The sequence below is a fragment of the Mus pahari genome, chromosome 4 (genome assembly GCF_900095145.1).
Source record: "Mus pahari chromosome 4, PAHARI_EIJ_v1.1, whole genome shotgun sequence".
NCBI lineage: Eukaryota > Metazoa > Chordata > Mammalia > Rodentia > Muridae > Mus > Mus pahari.
Window position 1 is genome coordinate 318,662 of NC_034593.1, and position 22,061 is coordinate 340,722.

The 22,061-nt window shown below is 34.5% G+C and overlaps 1 protein-coding gene across 1 annotated transcript in view; it reads left to right on the plus strand.

Moving 5' to 3' along the window:
- Window positions 1-21,704, plus strand: part of Hnf4g (hepatocyte nuclear factor 4 gamma) — a 143,331-nt gene extending 121,627 nt beyond the window's left edge. Inside the window, exons 2-10 of the mRNA XM_021196139.2 lie at window positions 2,176-2,347; window positions 5,354-5,448; window positions 7,739-7,845; window positions 9,348-9,503; window positions 12,889-12,976; window positions 15,923-16,075; window positions 16,201-16,437; window positions 17,546-17,668; window positions 21,323-21,704. Of these exons, the coding sequence (XP_021051798.1) occupies window positions 2,202-2,347; window positions 5,354-5,448; window positions 7,739-7,845; window positions 9,348-9,503; window positions 12,889-12,976; window positions 15,923-16,075; window positions 16,201-16,437; window positions 17,546-17,668; window positions 21,323-21,444 (1,227 nt within the window). The 5' untranslated portion in view covers window positions 2,176-2,201 and the 3' untranslated portion in view covers window positions 21,445-21,704. The remainder of the gene's footprint in view (window positions 1-2,175; window positions 2,348-5,353; window positions 5,449-7,738; window positions 7,846-9,347; window positions 9,504-12,888; window positions 12,977-15,922; window positions 16,076-16,200; window positions 16,438-17,545; window positions 17,669-21,322) is intronic.
- The last annotated feature ends 357 nt before the right edge of the window (window positions 21,705-22,061 follow it).

Below are 22,061 nucleotides of genomic sequence, written 5' to 3' on the forward strand. Positions count from 1 at the left end.
GAAGAAGAAGAAGAAGAAGAAGAAGAAGAAGAAGAAGAAGAAGAAGAAGAAGAAGAAGAAGAAGAAGAAGAAGAAGAAGAAGAAGAAGAAGAAGAAACTATCAAATGAATGTTGGACAAGACAAACCAACAGAAAAAAAGAACACCAAGAGAAGGCAAAAAATTCAGAGACCCACTCCTTCTCATACTCTGGAATCCCATAGAAATAGTAAACTAGAAGTCATTACACACACACACACACACACACACACACACACACACACACACACACACACACATATATTTAACCTGATACAGACCTATGTAGGCCTTGTGCAATCAAGTTAAGCCCCTGTAGTTTACATGAGCTTTGAATAATTGATTTTGAGATCCTTGTCTCCTAATGCCCTTCATTCTCTCTGGTTCTTACATTCTATCTATCTCCTCTTCCAAGCGGATCCCTGAACTCTGATGGAGCCATCCCATTTAAGATTGAGTGTTTTAAGGTCTCTCATTCTCTATGTAATATGTGGCTGTGATTTCAGAGAATTCTAATTTCCATTCGACATTACTAATACCTTGTTAATATTAAATGCCAACATTTTATTCTACCAATTTTTATTAGAGATAAAGCAATAGGTTATTTTTATACTTATAATATGTACTTAGTTTATGCTCAATTAATATTTTGTGGTTGAATCTATAATCTTGAGTCTACTAAGCAAGTGCTATTTCATTGAGTGATATCCCCAGGCAACCACCAAGTTCAAGTTTAAATATATTACCTTATGCATTTAAAGTCTTTGAGTATGGTTGGATTCATAAAATACTTACAGCAATGTAAACTCATAAAAGAAATATTTATATAGTAGTGAATATATATATATATATATATATATATATATATATATATATATATATATATTCATGGAACTACATAAAGGTTTATGGGACCCCACAAACACACAGATATGTACATGTATGTATTAATTGCTTTTGAACATTTATTAGATGTCCACTGTAGCTCAGTATAGTTCTAATAAGTGATAAACAGAAGTATGAGAAACAGATTAATTGATTAATTCTGTAACACTATTATACTGATATTCTTCATGTAAAGATGTATTTATGAGCCAATCCATTTGTAGTACAATTATAGGCAATAATAATGGATCTTTAAATGCATTTTAAAAATAATGGTAATTTGTTCAACTCTAGGCTTTGCTTGAAGGACAGCTGGGAGATTATTGACTTTGAATTTTCAAGCATATTCATACAAAACTTGAGAAGTCTTCAGGAACCTCAGAGTTAGCTTAAATACCAGTGTGGAAATGTTTAGGAAACTTTGAAAAGTATAGTTGATGAAATTAGATTTCAAAGAACACAGAAAGGTAGCAGACGTGTAGAACAGTGAACATGCTAAAAGCCATAAGGGGCAGTGGGCTGAGAGTGGTGGGATGTGCCAGAGCAGGGCAATTCAGTGTGAAGAGGGTCATTATGGGTAATGGTGAAATAACTGGCTTTATGCTTTCAAACCTCCATGTATTGGATGGACAAAGCTCACATGAAGCAGCTGACTGGTAGAATATAAACAAAAGGGAGTTCAGATGAGAGTATGAAAATAAGATATAAAGTTCTCCAGTAATTCTTAGAAAGGAATACCATGTTAGGTAAAACCATTCACCTTTGCCCTACGTATCTTATGTAGGGCATTACATTAAATGTAAATGGTAATGAAATAACTCATGGAAGACACCTAAAACTTTATCTCTGGTGTGGAGCCACTGGCTTATATGCAGAGGGCCAAATGAAGCAGAAGATCAACTGGGGAAACATTCCAAGTTATCTTTTCAACTATTATGCTTACTAAACATAACAATGAAATCCTTAAATAGGTTTTTATGTCTTTAAAATTGTACCCTATAGTGTTATCATGGAAGAAATAAAATCTGAAGATTTATTTTATCATTGATTTGATATCTGTCATGAAATTGCATGAGCTTCTCTTAAGAAAGGTTATATAATTGAGATGAATCATAACCCAAAATTAAATGATCAGATAGGAGACAGAAGATGAGAAGGATTTCTCAGCATTTGAAGTGAAAGCAGCAATAAGGGAGTCTGTAAAGCAAAGAATGACGAAGAAGCAAAGAGTTGACAATGGGATGTAGTGACTTCTCTCATCTTTCTTCAACAGACAGTTCTGCCCCGGAGACCACAAGTATGAATACCACAGACAGTGGTGTCAACTGTTTATGTGCCATCTGTGGTGACAGAGCAACAGGAAAGCACTATGGGGCATCCAGTTGTGACGGCTGCAAAGGCTTTTTCCGGCGCAGCATTCGGAAGAGTCATGTTTATTCCTGCAGGTAGTAGGGTGCTTATTTCAGCAAAATTTTTTTTCTTAGTGTCTACAGATACAACCAAGGTTAATTAAGAGCATTCATAACTCTGTAAGTCAGAACCAAATTGACAAGCTTCAAAATGAACTCATGGTTGTATGTGCAGTTTGCATTCACATTGGTACTTCCATCCTATAAACAGTCTGAGACTTGTAAATGTGCATAAAGAAATTCACATACCTACCACCCAGTTTAGAGCAATATAATTGAATACTCCAGTGGACACCTCCCTGGCCACTTGTCCAAGGTGGCCAAGGGGGAGTTACCCTCTAGAGTTTGTTGTTAATCTTTTCTTTGTATCTCTTTATTGTTTTATCACATGTTCATATGCCACTAAATACTGTTTTAAATCTATTATAATGGCTTCTGAAAGTATGCAGTTTTTGTGTAACTTCTCTTTAAGGGCCATACATCCTGGGTATTTAGCAACAAAAATTTAAAACTCAGGGTGACTTTGTATCTTATGGATTTCAAATGATAAAATTAAATTTTCACTTCAAAGTAATTCTCAGGTTAAATTTTACACAACCAACAGGGTTGTGTCTAAATCTTATTTAACTAATTCACTACTCCATACATTTCTACTAGTCTTTTGATAGTACTTAGTCAATATCATAGCTCAGTTTAAGTTTAAACTAAGTTTTAAGTTTAAGATATTTATTCTGATTGATTTCTATGATAGTCTTTTAATATATACTGTTCAGGTTGAACTTGGGCTTTTGACACAAATCACAGAATTTTAGCAGAAAGAACAAAAAAATCTATTTTTGTAAGAATAAGTTGGACATTTGAGAATTCCCAATCTGGTAACACCCGACTGTTCAAGGTATAATAAAAGTTAATATGTAGCTTCATAAATTTCTACCTTTTGTAATATTTGAAGGGGTGTTTGAATTCAATTTAAAAATGTAATTAATCTACTTTTAAAAATTGACAAAGTAAAGAGAATTTAGATGGTATTGTGTATGTCCACATGCCCATTCCATAGCTAAAAAAATGAGTTGTCTCCTCTACCAAACGCGTTTCCTCTATGGTTACCTTACACACTTGAGAGTTCTTCACATTAACACCCGAAGGAACAAAGCAACATAGAGGTACCATTGTTTGGAGTCATGTGCACTATTAAAAGTAAGACACAGCTCCATGAAAAGTGACAGGCATGATCATGGAATATGATGATTGTACCTTCACTTTAATGGGAGAATAAGGAAAACTCACCATCATAGCAAGGTTTTGAGGTGTCCTAGTACCCCAGGGGCAGAATCAAATGTGGATTTGTAGCTTCACACTATGTGTACTGCCCACTAATTAGGCTTCTATACAGTTTTGATATTGAGCAATCTCTGTGGTCTTTTTATTTTCTTCTTCTTCTGGAAAATAGTTGTTACATGGATGCAATTTGAGAGGCCATGTATTTAAAGTCAAGATAACTGGTCTCAAATGTAACTATTGCTTAGACTGACAAATTATAATTTGACTTTAACAGTCTTATGCTGCTGAAGCTGGCTTTTCCCTCCTACAGTACTTAAATATTCTAATTTAATGATATTTATGGGATGTTTTTTATAACTTCTGTCAATGTTTCTGTGTATTTGGTAGATTTCAATTTCTTTTATCTGCAAATATAGACAACATTCATCCATTCTCTATTTACATCAATATCTTGAACATGTTAAGAACTTCATGGTGTATGTTTCTTCTTACTTTTTAATTCAATTAATGTGAATTAAATATATTCTCCTTGTGATTTTTGGTCACATGTTCTTTTCTGAGTATTTTTAGCCCCATATTCAAAAGAGTGATTTGCATTTTCTAATTTTGAGAGTACAACTCACATGTTAAGTCTTGTCTGTAAATATTACTAGGTCATAAATCACATTGTACTATCCTCATCATTCAATAATCACCAGCAACAAATGCAACAATAGCAATATGTGTAGCTAGGAATTCACATAATAACATATTAATAATTGTGTGACTATTGTTACCATCAATTAAAACTAGCCCCCAATTACTGTGTAATGAAGCCTCTAGTAGAGTGTCCTGCAGTTTCCCTGTCTCTATTGCAGTGTAAGGAAACTATTAATCTGCAATTTGTTACTATACATTTTCCTCACTGGACACTACACTACATAATCTTTGGTATTTCTAATGGTTTTCAAGGCCTATCAGCATGTGTGTCTATGCTTAATTCTAACATGTTAACAAATAGCATTGTTCCAATGTATGGGGTTTTATCTGCTCATCACTTCAAGAGTTTTCATTTCTAGTGGATATATACACATATTGGAATTGTGTCCTATCTGCAGTTCTGTTCTGAACTTTTAGAAAAACTGCTAAGTATTTTTGCAAAGTATCAGCATTTAATATTCCAACCCACAGGGTAAAAGAGCTCCTTTTTTGTCTTTTACATCTTTATCAACACATGTATGCTATCCACTCTGGGTTTTTTTAAGAGTATAAGAAGGTATATCATTAAGAAGTTACATTCTTATTGGTTTTCTCAATAGTATGTAACTTGATATTTATAATAAATCTTAATTTAACATGGAGTCATTTAAATTTAATAGAATAAAAGCATTTAAAAAGAGAAACCACACACAAGTGTAAAAGTATGAATCATGAGCCATTGCCATCATGCTGAAATCATGTAGCAATAAACACTAAAACTTTATATGATGAAGGTATTAAAGCTAGGCTTGACGTCTATGACTCATAATAGCACACACTGGCCCAAAATGATGCAACTCATTCAGTTTTAATTTTTTTGGCAAGACTATCTGTGAAGTGAGTTGTGTATTTTCATGCATGTTCCAATCCTGAGCTGTTCGATTTCTTAAGAAATTATTTTATACATGCTTTGTACTGAGACTGATTTAACTGTAATTACTTAAAGTCTGATTGCTTCCTTATGTGCTTTTTGTTTTGATAAATGAGTGTCTTGTGTGAACTAATACCTGTCTCTTGTTACAGGTTCAGTCGACAGTGTGTTGTTGACAAGGACAAAAGGAATCAATGCAGATACTGTCGATTAAGAAAGTGTTTTAGAGCAGGAATGAAAAAAGAAGGTAATAGTAATAATAATGATGATGATAATTTCTATTATTGATGCAGAGGGATCACAATGTGCAAATATTCTCATTAGTCACAATAACCTACTTAATAAGTTCTGATTTCCCTCAATATATTAATGGAAAACCTATCAGAGTTCCGAGTTAAAGAATTTAGCCTAAGGATGTGCAGTTAGTAAGCGGAGGAAGTAGTGTTTATCTGCTCTGAAAGTTGACACTATCCTCTCCACAGGAAAAATCTACACACAGATTAGAGACATGGATGTACTGTATACATACTTTTCATTTTTAGGAATACCTGGGTATCTTTACTTATCTCACGAACATCAAGTCCAAATCTTCTTTTTATGTATTCCTCTAATTGGTTTCCTAAACATTGCTGTTTCCTAAACACTGTTCCAGATACCGAGATCTGAATTGTGACCGTGATAGAGAAGATAATCCTCCATCCTGAGAAACTCTTATTCTATTTAGTTATAGAAGTAATGCAGATATGGTATTCAATGTACAGAAATTTTACTTTTGCTTGTTAAGTCATCTCATTTTATCTCTTCTCAGTTTGACATGATTAAAGACCACTATGCTATAAATTCCATACATCTGGCAGGTTTAGCAGCTGTAAGACTTAATACCTGTATTTTGTTGGGTGTCTATGTATTCATATGCAAAGAGCTACATCAAAGAGGCAATTTCTCCTTTCAAAACGAATTAGCTAATGTCTTAAAAGCTCTATTAGGTAGTTCATAGGAATAATTACATAATTTATCAAATGTCCTTTTTAACTTATTACCTGAAAACAAATCCTTACCTTTATAAAATTGTAAAAAAAAAAAAAAAAAAAATCAAATTTGTATTTCTCTTTTAAGTCTGACAATTTATGAACTACCTTTGAAAATAGTGAACTTACATCTACTGTTTATAAACTGATGATTTAATTTTACTAAATAGATTGGAAAGTAATTGTTGAGCTTAAAATGTGATGATTCTAACATTTCAATAAATAACATAGCTTAATATAAAGAGAAATTAAATGTAAAAAACAGGGATTTATGCAAAATTGCAAATGTTTAGGTATCATAAACATATGAAGTGTTTTAATAAAGTTTGATAATAGGAATCAAATTTATGAAAACAGAAGAAAATCTTTTCACTTCTATTATTTCCACATAAGTGAAAAATAAAGTAAGCTACTAGATTGTATGATTTTTAAAATAAAATGTTAAATATTTGACTTACCCTCAAGATCTCTCTCTTTTTTTAGACAAACACCTACCACTTTTTCTGCTAACTAGATTTGGTAGATTTGGGTCTCTGTGATATTGATATAGAAATTGATAGTTTTCTTTACTGGAGAAAATCTTTAATATTTTGATATCATGATATCTTCAACAGACCCTATTAGAACATTAACCAAGATAAGTGAGGGGTTTTCAGCCTTGTTTTCTTGTCTTTTGTTAATGGAAGATCATTTAATATTCTCATTTTTGAAATTTAACTTCAACATCCAATTTATTTATATTTTACATGAATATTTATGCAAGTTTGGGGTAAAACTTTCCATTTTTTCTTGTTTAAAATTTTAGTTTTTCAATAACTCTTTAGGACATGTGTATCTCTTTCTTTCCTCTCTAAATCCCAGAAGTAAATCTACCTTTCTTTTGCAGTCATGTATATAATGTGAGGAATGATTTCACCTTTCTATAAAGGCTTCTATCTTCTAGGGAGATACTTCAGATTATGCAATTATTTCTGAAGCTAACACTTGTAAATATTGGGTTATAAAGGGCCACAGGTTTACTTAAAACCATCTTAACTAGAAAAATTTACTTTCTAGTTTAGTAGTGTTTTGTAGTTAAAAGAAAACAGGGATTTCAGAATCTATGGTTCACATCTAACAGTGACTATGTTTTTATCTTTGACCTGGCCAACCTGACAAACAGTATTCTTTGTATTTTTACCTTACTGTTTTATTAACTGTGAGAGAATAGTAAAGCATATTAAAAACACAGAATGTCAAAACTGGGTAACCCAACCATTCCCAACATTTGTCTCATCATAAAGTCCAAGCCACCATATTTTATGAGCTCTGGAGACAAGCTTAGCTATCCCTATCTTTGAATGGATTTCAAAGTGATTCAAGAGGGAAATAATGATAAGGAAAAAAAAACAGTTTTAATTTCTACATTTTGAAAGACTCTATATGAACTTCTGTAATCTTCCCTATTTCCATTTCTATACTGTAGCCTACGTTAGAGGTCTAACAAACAACTATGGTTTTTTCTCTTAGCGGTGCAAAATGAACGCGACAGAATCAGTACAAGAAGGAGTACATATGAGGGCAGCAACATTCCCTCCATAAACACTCTGGCACAAGCGGAAGTGAGGTCTCGCCAGGTACATCCCTCACCCCAGCATTGGCTCTGCAATAGACTCCAGTGTCTGCTAATGCAATGTGTTGTCATTGTGCTCACTGCTAAAGTTAATAGTGACAGGCTCAAAAGTACCATTTTGACAGTAGTAGGAGAACGGTTGATATTTTTGAATTTTGGTTCTGAATTTTTTTTTTAAATAAGACCCTATCTTAAAATGGAAAAATGAAGATAATTCAAAGTATAAGATTGTTTGGAAGTTTATTTATGAAGTCAAGTAAAAACATAACATAGCATGTTGCTCTGTTTTACTGCAATATTTTATTGGCTAAATCTGTAAAGTCATCTGCTCCAATATTGAGGGAACTTTCATCAGCATTTCTTTCCTTTAAATGTATTTTAAGGAAATAAAATTAACTGAACTCAAGAAGTCAACTTGCTATCCCCTTAGAGAACAGATGCTTTGGTGAGCATGAGAGGCAGAACTCACGAAATAAGGAGAAAAGCAAATTTCATTACTTACAAATTTTAAAGTAAGAATATCAGGTATGAAGGATCAATTATGCATTTTACACATATCTTCTGAAGACAGTTCATTTTAGCATTGATTTTAATGGAAATGTTCAGGGTGTTTGTCTATTACAAGGCAAATTATGAAATAGCCAAGCAGTTAATCAAGTCCTCTCAGGAGGCAGTGAGTCTACTTTCATTCTTGATAACACACGAGTAATGTGATGAGGTTAACATCCCATTATCATCCCTATTACTAGGAGATTACTTGATGGTCCAATAAAACATTTAGAGTATGGCTTAAAGGGGAGCTGTAAGAGAACATCGGGGTTCACATGACAAAGGCACACATGCACACACAGAATACAAGAACCTGTGGCTAAATTTGACTTTACAAAACTTTAATTAGGTAGAAAACATTTTAAAGTATCATTTTGATTTTCATTATTATGCACATTTTTAGAATGATTATCACTGTGTTACACATTTCATCATTACTGAGTTTGTTTCTTAAATTTGGTTTGTTTATTAATTTTATTTTAATGGTTTCTAATACTTTTAGTTTCTTCTCTAAATATTTTTCACCTTTTATCAACTTATCCACTAACTTTTTTCCACAAAAATCAACAAAGTAAAGATGGAGAACCTTAATGAAAATACGGGTTTTAACTAAAAATACAATTATAGAGTTTATTTCTTGTAGTTACTATCCATTTCCTTATGTAGTCAGTTTGACTACAAATTTCCTCCAAATCTAAACCTCATTTACAGATTTGGTATTTAAAATAAAATTCTTCACTCTGAGTGTTTATTTATATACTCATGTTTTCAATTTAGCTTTAAACTAATAGATATTTTATTTCTCAAATTAAAAATGTCAAAAATTTATGAAATTACTATGATAATGATAATTATTCCTTGCGTGCTATTTATGTTATATTTTCATAGGAAATAAAGGAATTATTGGCTATTCAGTGGTTTTAATTATAAATTCATATAATATTGTGTTAACATTAGATTTCAGTCCCAAACCCCAGTTCCAGCACTGACATAAATATTAAGAAAATTGCGAGCATCAGTGACGTTTGTGAGTCCATGAAGCAACAGCTCTTAGTCTTAGTGGAATGGGCCAAATACATCCCTGCCTTCTGTGAACTGCCCTTGGATGACCAGGTATGATTTAGAAGAAATTATGATTTCCTTAAAGAGTAGCTTTAATATTTGCTAAATTCTTGTGCTCTTTGATTTATATCTGTAATGCATTTAATATATTAGACAGTAGTTGAATTATTATGGGAACTAATCACAAGGTTTTACCTTATCTTTTTACCTTTTTATTCTGTCAAGAGACAGAAGTATCTTTTGTCTATTGTTGATTGTTAGGATCTAACAATTATGGAATGGCTAAGAGTTAATAGAAACTCTTCTGCAATTTTGGAGTTTAGGCATTTAAATGAGGAGGAAAGGTAAACAGCAAATAACCACTTTCATGGCATTTTCTGGTTATTAAAGGAGTAAATATTTGGCAAACTAAAAGAAGCAAATGGTGACCTGTGGTGTCTTGAGTTTCCTGAATGTACAGAATGAGATTATTCATAAATGCCTGGCAACTCGTTGACAGAAACTAAGGAGAATATGTTGGTTTCTTTGTTGATCCTTTATATAATTAACATGTAAGGGTTTTTTTCTTAATGTTACCAATTTTATTCTGGTATTTATTATACTGAAATATAGAGATAGCAAAAGTATCTGTAGATTCCATATGTGAAATCTATCAAGAAAAAACAAGTAAGATACAGTCTTCTTTTCCTAATATTTGCAGTTTTAAACAGGGTATTTTGATATTAAGAATTTTTAAATAATAATTTGAAACTTGGAATTTTTTCATTAGCATTTGAAAATTCATTTGTATTTGACTCACTTTGAGCTATTCTTCCTAAAGTGTATAAACCTTTTTATAGATGAAAATACTATTAAAATTTCCACTTCTTTCACATTAAAAGAATTAACCATAGTAAGAATTCAACACTATATGTAGTGCTGTCATTGGCACAAGAAAATCATGCCAAAGGAAAAAAAAACAAGTATGATTCTGTAAAAAAGGGGAAATATTCACACACGAGAAGGGAACATTATCATTATAGGAATGTAGCAGTTATGTTTCTAAGAAGGTACTTTACTTGTGGAAAGGAAAAAGTTCCATGAAAACTGAAATCACCCTTACAGTATTTTGTAACTCCCTTCCTGGAGTGACTCACAGTTATTGACATGTCATAAAGATAGCTTGACTCAGAAGATTATGCTACAGTGAATAATGCTAAATTGCTAAAAACCTTCCAATCTCACCCCAAGCAATATAAGTAGGGCTGTGTTATTTATCAGCTTTATATTTTTATTATCATTCACCTTTAAAACCTGCTGACTTATATATAATGACAATGTTCAAAATATTGGGAAATCAGTGCTTGGCAACTATGTAAAAAGTCTTTGTTTACTTCTCATTCATATTAACAGTATAATATTAATAGTTATGGTCAGCGAATGCTGGTTACAGGTAAAGACACTGAGGAATAACCTCTCAAATATATGCTTAATTATATTGTTCCATTTAATTATTTTTTATTGGATCATATCTTTTTTGACATTTCAAGTGTTATCCCCTTTCCTGGTTTCTCTCCCACCCCAGAAACCCCCAATCACATCCTTCTCGATGCTCCCTCCAACCCACCCACTCCTCCCATCCTTCCCAAGCATTCCCCAACACTCGGGCATAAAGCCTTCACAGGACCAAGGGCCTCTCCTCCCATTGATGCCCGACAAGGCCATTCTCTGCTACATATGTGTCTGGAGCCACAGGTTCCTCCATGAACTCTTTGTTTGGTGGTTTAATCTCTGAAACCATCAGGGGCTCTAGTTGGTTGATATTGTTGTTCTTCCCATGGGGTTGCAAACCCCTTCAGCTCCTTCAGTCCTTTCTCTAACTTCTCCATTGGGGACACCATGCTCAGTTCAATGGTTGACTGTCAGCACCTCTGCATTTAATTCTTTTAGAAGCTCTGTGGTGTAGGTGTTATCTCTGTTTTACCGTTCCTGAAAGTGGACCCCAGACCAGTTTTGGATGGAATACCATCCAAAAATTCATGAGATGACTATTCACTAGCAGACTACTGGTTTTGGTTAGGTTCTGAGGGAATCCTCCAGTAAAAGTGCAGAAAAGTTCAGATTGCTTCACTAGTATCATAAACTTTGTAGTCTATTTGGAAGAGATGAACAGTAAAAAGAACATATACAAATTATGAGTAAGTTGACTAGGTAGAGGTAAGCTCAATGAAATTTCATAAAATGGAACAGGATGCATTGGAGGGTGAATGAGGGTGGGATGGAAAGACTTGATTATAGGAATCAGAGAAGACATCCTCCAAAGCAAAAATGACAGGGGCCAAAGTTGAAGGAGAATTCTTGAGTATATGAGCACCGTGCTCAGAGGTTGTTAGGCAGGTGTTGAACAGTGAGTGCTGCAAGATAAAGGAGGGACAGAGCAGGAAGGTGGTAAAAGAAGTAATGTCTACTCACCTTATGTCACATGTAAGGTCACAGTAGAGGAATCTGGACTTGATTTTAAGGACAATTTGAAAGCACTGAAGGTTTTAGCACAGATGTGGTATGTGCATATGAGTGGCTTGATTAAAGATGCTCCAAGACTGTGCAAGTGATTGAGAAGCAAACAAGTGGGTGTACTAAGGTAGTCCAGGAAAACAGCGACAGAATGGAAGCCACAGAGAAGAAAGGCCATGGGTGGATATGATTTGCACTTTAATAACCATAAACAGATCCTTGAGAATATAAAGAGCACTTCACATAGACTTCTGTTGGATCCAAACAATCATATTTGATGCTGGTAGCATTTACTACTAAGCAGAAAACATAGAAGCACTCATTTGGGATGTGCTACACTTGTCTTGATTTCTCTGGTTGTAAGTGCTGAGGCTCAGCATGAAACTGAGGGAAAGAATGAAACTCAGTTGAATGTTTACTGCTGCAACTTCAGACACAATCTACATGCAAGCAGGAGCCGATCACTTTTTCTTTTCCCCCTAGAAGCCTTGGGTTTGCTTTGTTTATTTAATTTATTTTTTGCAGGAAATTTTGTTTATACAAATTTTGCAATTTCATTCCCAGGACTACATCTGGTGTTTCACTTTTCATATGAAAGCAAATGAAATCCAAACCTACTAGTATATATGCAAGGTTAAATAGGGGATCAAGGGAGCAGGCACCACACTGAAGTGTAAACTCAAGCTGCTCCATTCTGCTTTCCTCAGAAACCAAAGATCTGCCTTTCTCTGCTACCCCCAAAGCAAATACTTCTGATGTGCTACAGTAGAAACTTGGAAAGCCTAATCATTTTAATGTGCATGATTATTTTATTTCAGAACAAAACAAAACTTAAAGGGAGTCAGGCTTAAGAAACATTGTAAGTTAATCAGACTTACCTTGTACTGTCTTTTAATTGTTATGTTTTATAATTACTTGTTAAAATTTGCAAATTTTCCTTAAGGTGGCCCTGTTGAGAGCTCATGCTGGAGAACACCTACTGCTTGGAGCTACAAAGAGATCCATGATGTATAAAGATATTTTGCTTTTGGGTAAGTTTATTTTAAAGAATAACTTGAATATATTTTATATTTTTAATGTGCAGAATTTATTCAGCATGTACAAAGCATCTAGCTCTTAGGAAATAGTGCTATGATTTTCCAAAGTGTATGTTATTCATATTCTTCCCTTAGCTCTAGTGTGCTATGTATGCTCTATATGTGGTGTGATATAGTGTGTGTTTGTCTGTGTGTGTGTATGTGTGTATGTGTGTGTGTGTGTGTGTGTGTGTGTGTGTGTGTGTTGTCTGTGGAAGTAAGAGAACAGATTGCAGGAGTCAGTTCTCTACTTCAACTATGTGTGTCCTAGAAATGGGAATCAGGTACCCCTGCTTGGTTGCAAGCGTCTTTACCCACTGAGCAGTCTCACTGCCCGCCCGTATTTTTCTTTGTTTTGATTGAATGTAAGTCCAGAGAGATGTGAGATGATATGGAAAAAAAAAAAAAACACTGAAATTTTAAAATGTAGTACAGAGTTTGTTTCATAATCTTAATGTTGACTTCTGTTTAAGTCTTATCAAGACAAAGCATTTATATGATCAACTGGTATTAACGTAGCTAATATTTGTTGAAGGCTCTTCTCTAAGTGCATTGTGATAACATATGCTCTTTCATTTAATCAGTAAAATAAAACCTCATCTCCCTGCTAATTCTACTGTGAAGAAATAGAAGACAGGAATGTTTGGATCCTGGTGCAAAGCCAGGCAGCCTAGACCTGAAATTCTCAACCATAGTGGAATCACAGAATGTGTCCTTGAATTCAGCTAAGCACTTCCAGTGCACTTCTATCTAACACTGCAGATACTTTTCTATTTAGATATTTTTTCCCAATATATACTGAAAACAATGCATCTTATTCCTCATTCTTGGCAGTTTTTTTAGTAACTAGATCAACTATTTCACATGACAGTGTAACATGAAGTAAACTACGTGAAATAATAGATATGTCACCTTCTGTGGCTATGATAATCATTTCTTTTTCCATTACATATTTTAGTCCTTCACATATCTGGAAGGCTGATATGCAAACTGGGAGAAAGGTTAAAAGAACCTTGCAGATTCTTGTGCTAACTTTTCAGACGTTTGGCAAAATATTTGAAATAATCAACTTAAAAATGTGAGGGGTTTTGTGGCTCCCAGTTTTAGAGATGTCAGCTCATAGGTACTTGGAATTGTTACTTTGGTTCTGTGAAAGAACAGAACACCATGCTTGGTGTGTTTGGAGTACTTGGGAGAGAACACTACTCATTTCAAGAAGAAAGAAGAAGAGACACAGAATAGGGCTAGCAATTCATCTCAAGAATATACATTCAGGGCTACAGAGATGACTCAGTGGTTAAGAGTATTGACTCTTCACTCGGGAGGGAGAGGCAAGCAGAATTCTGAGTTTGAGGCCAGTCTACAATGTGAATTCCAGGACAGCCAGAGCTATACAGAGAAACCCTGTTTTAAAAAACCAAACAAACAAACAAACAAAAAACCCATAATTGTTCATATAACATAAGGACATAGTAATCTAGATTTTAGAAATTTTGGTAAATTTTTACCATATTATAGCTAGAGAATGTCTAAGGTAGAAAATTCTGGCAGAATTAGGTGGGCCTGCTCAATTAAGTTTCAGAACTCTCTTAAATTCAGTTCAATAAATTGCTCAAGCCAACTCTATTTAAGGTAATCAATTGTCTTAGTTAGGATTTCTATTTCTGTGATAAAACACTGAGCAAGAGCAATTTAAGAAGGAAAGGTGCAATTTGCTTACACTTCCACATCACTGTTCGTCACTGAAGGAAGTCAGTGCAGGAGCACAGCATGGCAGAAATCTGTAAGCAGCAGCCAGTGCAAAAACCATGGTGGAGTGCTGCTTATGGCTTGCTTCCAATGGCTTTCTCAGCCTGTTTTCTTATAGAACCCAGGACCAACATCCCAGGGGTAGCATGAACCACAATGGGCTACGTCTGCCCTGACCAATCACTAATCAAGAAAATGTCTGACAGGTGTGCCTATAGCCAGATCTTATAGAGGTATTTTCTCAATTGAGGTTTCTTCTTATCAGGGTACTTGAGCTTGAGTTTAGTTGATATAAAATCCAGGTGGCACACCAAGGAAAACAGGCTGGGAAGATAAATAAGTAGGTAAAGTTCTTATGACACAGTTGTCAGGAATTAAATTCAAATCTCCTAGACCCATGTGAAGTCAGATGCTATAGAGTGCACCTGTAGGCCCAGTACTTGCATCAGGAGATAGATGGCAGGCAGAAAAGGGAGACTCCTTGGATGTTCAGGGGCCAACTAACCTGACATCCAGCACAAAACAGCAAAGATATCCCTGTGTTAAACAAGGCAGAGTGGGAGGTTGTCCTCTGGATTCTATGCATATGCTGGGTTTATTACAGGCCCAGACCCATGGATCCCTCCTCCCTCCTTATCCCCCCACACAAATAAAACAAAAGAAAGATCTATGAGGTAACTCATGACAATAGCATGGTAATTCCCCCCTCCCCCCACTACTTAAGCTTATTTAAAGTGCATCTGATAGGCTCTTACTCCAAAAGCACAAAAGCATGCTGGTTTTAATCCACTGTTAGTAAAGAGGATTCTTTAGGATTTGTGTTAATCTTGTTAATGAGTGAGGTACTAATAGAGTTCTGACAGAAGAAAGTTAATTACTATCGGTCAATCCTCCCCTGTCAATAATTAGCTGGTTATGAGTCTGTACTTGTTTTTGTTATCACCAGTGACTGAGGCTGTTAAAATGCACATGGGCACATTATTGTTATTGATTCCCTGAGTATTCTGACATAGCTTCCCTAACTCAGTGCTATGGAAAGCCTTTGTACCTGACACAGCCCCTTCCAGAAGAGACCATTTTGAACACTGCTACATAGAAAGGAAAATGCATGAACAGTCCTGCAGAGGAAGCTAATTCTTCCTTTTCTTTCAGGAAACCACTATGTTATTCACCGCAACAGCTGTGAAGTTGAAGTCAGTCGTGTAGCCAATAGAGTTCTTGATGAGCTGGTTAGACCATTCCAAGAGATCCAGATAGATGATAACGAGTACGCATGCTTGAAGGCCATTGTGTTTTTTGACCCAGGTTTGTTTTCAAAATTCAAAGTTAGTATCATGAAACTTAAACCACCCCTTTCCATCTTAGAGTCTTTACTCTCATACTCTAGTCTGATGATGTCCTATGTGTACCTATGTTTCTTCCCTCATCAGATGCAAAGGGATTGAGTGACCCTGTGAAGATTAAGAACATGCGGTTCCAGGTGCAGATCAGCCTGGAGGACTACATCAATGACCGACAGTATGACTCTCGAGGCAGGTTTGGAGAGCTGCTGTTGCTGCTGCCAACACTGCAGAGCATTACCTGGCAGATGATCGAACAAATTCAGTTTGTCAAACTGTTTGGCATGGTGAAAATTGACAACCTCCTTCAGGAAATGCTGCTGGGTGGTGAGTGTACCTGGATTTTTTTATTTTTTATTTTATTATTATTACTGCTACTACTACTACTACTTATTATTATTATTATTATTATTATTATTATTATTATTATTATTATTATTATTTTGCTTAGCCTTAATATAAACATTAGGACAAGTTGCCCCTTGGCCAAGAATTACTTCAACTTTGAAGTTCCCATTCCTTCCTCCTTTTGAACTTCTAACACGACACACAAAATCCAATTTGTTCCATTTAGAAAGTCTACATAGCCTAAGGGAGACAAAAGGTCCTGGACAAATTCAAATGCCAATTCATACTAGTCTTGGGCCTCCTGTGTAGGTATAGCCCCTTTGACTTCAACTCTCAGACCCTTCCATAGGTGCTAAATAGAATGTATTACCTGCTTGTAGGGCAATAGAAGTATAGTGGGTTTTGTTTGTTTGTTTTTGTTGCTTCTGGCTTGTATCTCAAGCTTCTTTAAAACTCTGAGAAGAGAAAAATTGCTGCATTGCCCATACGTGAATCAAATGGGCTTTAAAATGAACATTTTGTTCCTAAAGGAATTAACTGACCTAAACTAGTAGAAGGAGAGGGAGACTGAAAAGGAGAGGGGGAAGAAGAGGGAGAAACACTTCCGTGTTGCAATAAATGTCAGGAATAAGTTAAGGAATCAGTATTTTATGTTCTGATTTAGATTAAATTTCCTTGTAAAATCACTACATTTATTTTTAGTTTTCTGGTCCTTAATGTGTTCCTAATGATACCTTTCTGAAATATAAGTTGCTCATGTTATTAGGGTGATTCTGAATACTAAAAACTAGAGGTAAGTGATTCTTGGAACTGCCTTAAAAACAGTCAGAAAATCTTGCTGTTCCAGGAAACAGTGCACAGGTCTATTATTAATACTCAACATAGTGATATAAGCATTCATCTCTCCAATGAACCATGAAAGCTGATGCTGTCTTTAACATGAAAGTAGTTCTCCCCATTTGTTTTTTAATTTTCCAAAAGTACTTTGCAAATAGCCATATTTAAACTGTCACTGGAAATGTATATCAAGGTAAGTCTACAGTTTCTGTAACTGTCACTAATGCAGTCATCTCTGTGTCTCCTGTAGGTGCTGCCAATGATGGTAGTCATCTCCATCACCCAATGCACCCACATTTATCTCAAGATCCACTAACTGGGCAAACTATACTTTTAGGTCCCATGTCCACACTGGTTCATGCAGACCAGATTGGTAAGAATCTGGGAAAATTTCCTACTGTAACTAACATCTCTTACATTTAATTATTTTGGGAAAATTGTAATTTAGGAAAAAAAAAAGCAAAAACAAACCCTGTTAGTTCCCAGGAACTGCAAACATCATATAGAATTTCCTCTACTTAGCTGTGCAAAACTGAAATACTCTGTTACTTACTCTTTCTACATATGAATTTGCATCCTAAACTGAATATGTAAAATCTTAAACTTTTCTTTTATATAACTCTGGGAGGCATAAAGCTACTGCTTTGATGTTGGTCTAGGGCTGTACAAATAGCCATAAAAGATGAAACCAAACCAATATATTGTAATAAACTACAGGATAATTACAGTTTCTACTGACCTTTAAAATTGGTAAAAATTTTAAGAACTCTTTACTATACTATATCTGTATATTGAAAATGTGCAGAGAAAATGAAAAAATAAAGCTGCAGTGCTGATTTAGGGAGTTCTAAGGGATCAGAAACAGTGAGAACTAACAAAATACAGCAAACCAATTTCAGGAGGTGGTGGGACTTGGAGAAATGTAGCCAATCAGTGAGGTTTACTGAAGTCTCACGCAATAGGCAACTTTATCCAGAGCCTCCTACAATTTAATCCTCTGAGGGTCAAGAAAGGTCATCTGAGTAAAGTATTCATGAGTTCAAGCTATATACCATCTCAAGGACAAGCCACACATGGCAAACCATGTTTTTCCATAGTGGCATATAAGGGAAGGTTTAAATATTCTCCTTTCAATACATTTTTTTGTAAAAGTTTACCTGACTTCATCACTTGGGTATCAAGGAAGATAACAATTATACTGTGTCATCTGTCTGAACTAAAAAAAAGATGACAGTGATGATTGTGATCAGTGCTTCAACACAAACACATCAGTTATTAGGTAGTAGTTTCTAGATGAAAGGTTAAGATTAGAGTTTGTTTATGCAGATATTTACAGAGAATTGTAATTATCATGGTAACTAGAATTATAATCACATTGTTGTAGTGCATTTTAACTAAGCCATGGCAACTAGAATTCCTGCATATCATAATTGTGCAAAATGAGGCTACTTATGAAAATTGTTTAGAATTCAATCAATGTATTATAGTTGATGACTATGGTAACTACATATTAGTGCAGATTTAATGAAGGTTTTACTTTTCTAAACTACTCTGGGGGATAGACAAGGAATCTAGAATCTAGAATTGAGTGGTTAATTGCATGTTATTCAATATTCATCGCTATGGAGGTACTGGAGAGAAACTCTTCAGGAGCAAAGAGTTGATTTGGTGCATAATTTCAGCTTCTAAGTTCTTGCTAAGCCCCACTCTGCAGGGCATATCCTAAGACAACATAATGGGCAGGGCTTTGTCCAGTAGAACCTTTAATTTCACAGCAGCCAAGAAAAAAAAAAAAGAAGAAAAAGCAATAATAGGTCATGAATAAAGTAACTTCCAGAGATATTCCCCAGAGATCTATTTCCACGACTGCAGTTTCTACCATGCCATAAATATCACGAGCTTGAGATGAAGCTTTTTACATTTGGTCTGTGGGAAATGCTTCATATAAAAAACATAAAATGTTTTTTATGAATTTCTGCCTATTAATGCCAAATTTACCTTTGATCTGTTGCCTTTGAATACAAAAACAGCTACCTAACTCCAATGATTTTAATTATTGATATAGTTTTATTCATATTTGCATTATCTATTGACTATATAGTAGACTTTAATAACTATTCATAATGTTGGGGCATCAAGATGCTGCATGTAATTTCACAATTTGGGAGGTCCACTGGACTTTCAGCCTATGTATGGCTGGGAAAGCTGAAGTATTTGGCCCTTAAGAGATGAGTATTGATGAACATTCGATTGAGGGCCAGAGATAAAAAATTGTCAGCAAGAATCTATAAATTTAGCTGGGCAGTGGTGGGTAGTGCACACCTTTAATCCCAGCACTTGGGAGGCAGAGGCAGGAGGATTTCTGAGTTCGAGGCCAGCCTGGTATACAAAGTGAGTTGTCCAGGACAGCCAGGGTTATACAGCGAAACCCTGTCTCAAAACCCTCTACCCCCCACCCCCTCACACCCCAAAAGAATCTATAAATTTTAGAAATAATATGGGAAGTTTATTATACTTTCCATTAGCAAATACAAATTGAACAAAATAATGGATTTATAACACACACACACATATATATATATATATATATATATATATATTCAATCTTACCCTCTTGTAGTGCTGTTTCTTTTTTTCTGTTTTCTTTCTTTCTTTTTTTGGGGGGGTTCATTTATAAATTTTAAAGTACATAAAAAAGAAAAGCCTAGCATCAGGCCAGAAAAGCTGCAGAATTCTGTCCTAGAAAATAGTTATTTATAAATTCAGAGATTGAAGTACATTAGCAGCACATTAGTCATTGAAGGCATCAAAGGTAGTGTTTGATAACTTGACTGGTCATAGATTCCTTCACCTTTAAAACACTAGTGTTCAACATTCAAGATTGCAGTATCTCAATTGCTATTCTTTTTCTCTGCTCAGAAGAACGTTTACGAGATTTACTTCTAAAGAAAAATTTAGATTTGCTTGTATTTGCTCAAAACTGTTTCTATTATATGCAAAGCAAGATGTTAAAATCATCAACTAAAAAATTCAGGGGTTACTTGCTCTTTAGGGAAGACCCCTAAACTTTTAAATCTGTTGTAAATGTCAAGGAATACTTAGAGTAGTAAATTTCTATATTTCTATTCAACCAAGCTACTTTAAAAATGCCATTTTTGAAGTAATTGTTAATCCATATTTAGCAGTAATATAAAGTATTAATGGGTATCAGCCAATTGGAGATTGTTCTTGTTTTTTATAGAAATTCTTTGAAAGTTGAAAGTCCATAAAGTTTATAATGTAAGCAAATAATTTATGCTAGTTCTATCATTTTTTTGTAAAATTAAAGAATATCTTGTTGATTATTTTATAATATGGTAAAATTTCACAATAGGAATACTTTCCTACACAATAAAGTAGTCAAACTTCATTGAAGAAATTGTTCAATTCAATTTTTTATATTCAATTACTTTCTATTAAATCATGCAGGTTTGCTCTTAACATTGAAGAGGAAAGACCAGGGTTACTCAATTGTAATAGAATTGTGAAGCATGCTACAGACATTACTGACTGCAGCTTAGCTTTGAAAACTCTCATAAAGTTTACTTTTCATATCATCTAGTATTATGAACTTGTAGAAAGCAAGCCAAGTATATTTTAATTTTATATATATCTTGACTGCAGAAGTTATGAAGATTGTTTCCAAATATTTGAGCAAAATAACTATGCTATGAATTCTCTTTTCTACCTTATTTCTCCTGCATGTGATGGAGATCATAGTATTCACAAATGCTGTTATGAATGGCAAGCAGCATCTTGAAGTGAGAATAGAATGTTTATCATGCCCATTGATCATTTGATCATTGTTTAGCTATATTTGGGAGGAGGGCAAGAATGCTCTGTCATAGCATGTCAAAGGCCTGGTAATTTATTATACAAATCAATACTTTATATATGACCCTTTATTCAAAATATAATAATGTAGGACTTTGTGTGGTGATCCAGAGTAACTGCTACTATCATATCCAGTTCTCTGCTTCCTTTTCAGCAACTCCAGAAACCCCACTCCCTTCCCCACCCCAAGGCTCTGGACAAGAACAGTACAAAATTACTGCAAACCAAGCTTCAGTCATTTCACATCAATCCCTCTCTAAGCCAAAGCAGCTGTGAGATGGGCTTCCTTCTGAATGGAACTGCATAAATGTGAAACACATTGGTCTTCAGATGTCTCAGGATGATACTTTTGTATACTTTAGGCAAAGCTTCTTCATGGTGCTGTTGTAAGATGGTATCCTATTTTCTTATTTGTAAACACATTTTGTTTATTGTTGCTGTGAAGTAAAGCTTTCATATGCTTTATTTTCCTATGTATATTTGGGTTTGAAGTATATTGTTTCCAACTGTTCCTGCACTGTGCCTGAACCACTTATATATGACTTCCTGACTTCCATGTTTTCATAATATTAAATTAAATCTGTAAATATTTGCTTTGTTATGATCTGATGCAGAACTAAGTATTCTTTTGTTAGATAGGAAATGCTAGTTAATATAAAAATCAACCAAGTTTTTTTTTAATAAAAACAAATTGTAAACTTGAGATTACAAAATGACAAGCAGTGGTTGTAGAATAGAGTATTTCTCTGATGAAAAATACATCAGGGACTGCTGAGGCCAGCAGTAAATGTGCCTATGTTAAATTCAGAGAAACAGCACCATTGTAAAGATGATAGGATATTTTCTGCAATGTGACTGCATTTCAAAAGATCTGCTAAAGGGAAGTATGCTGC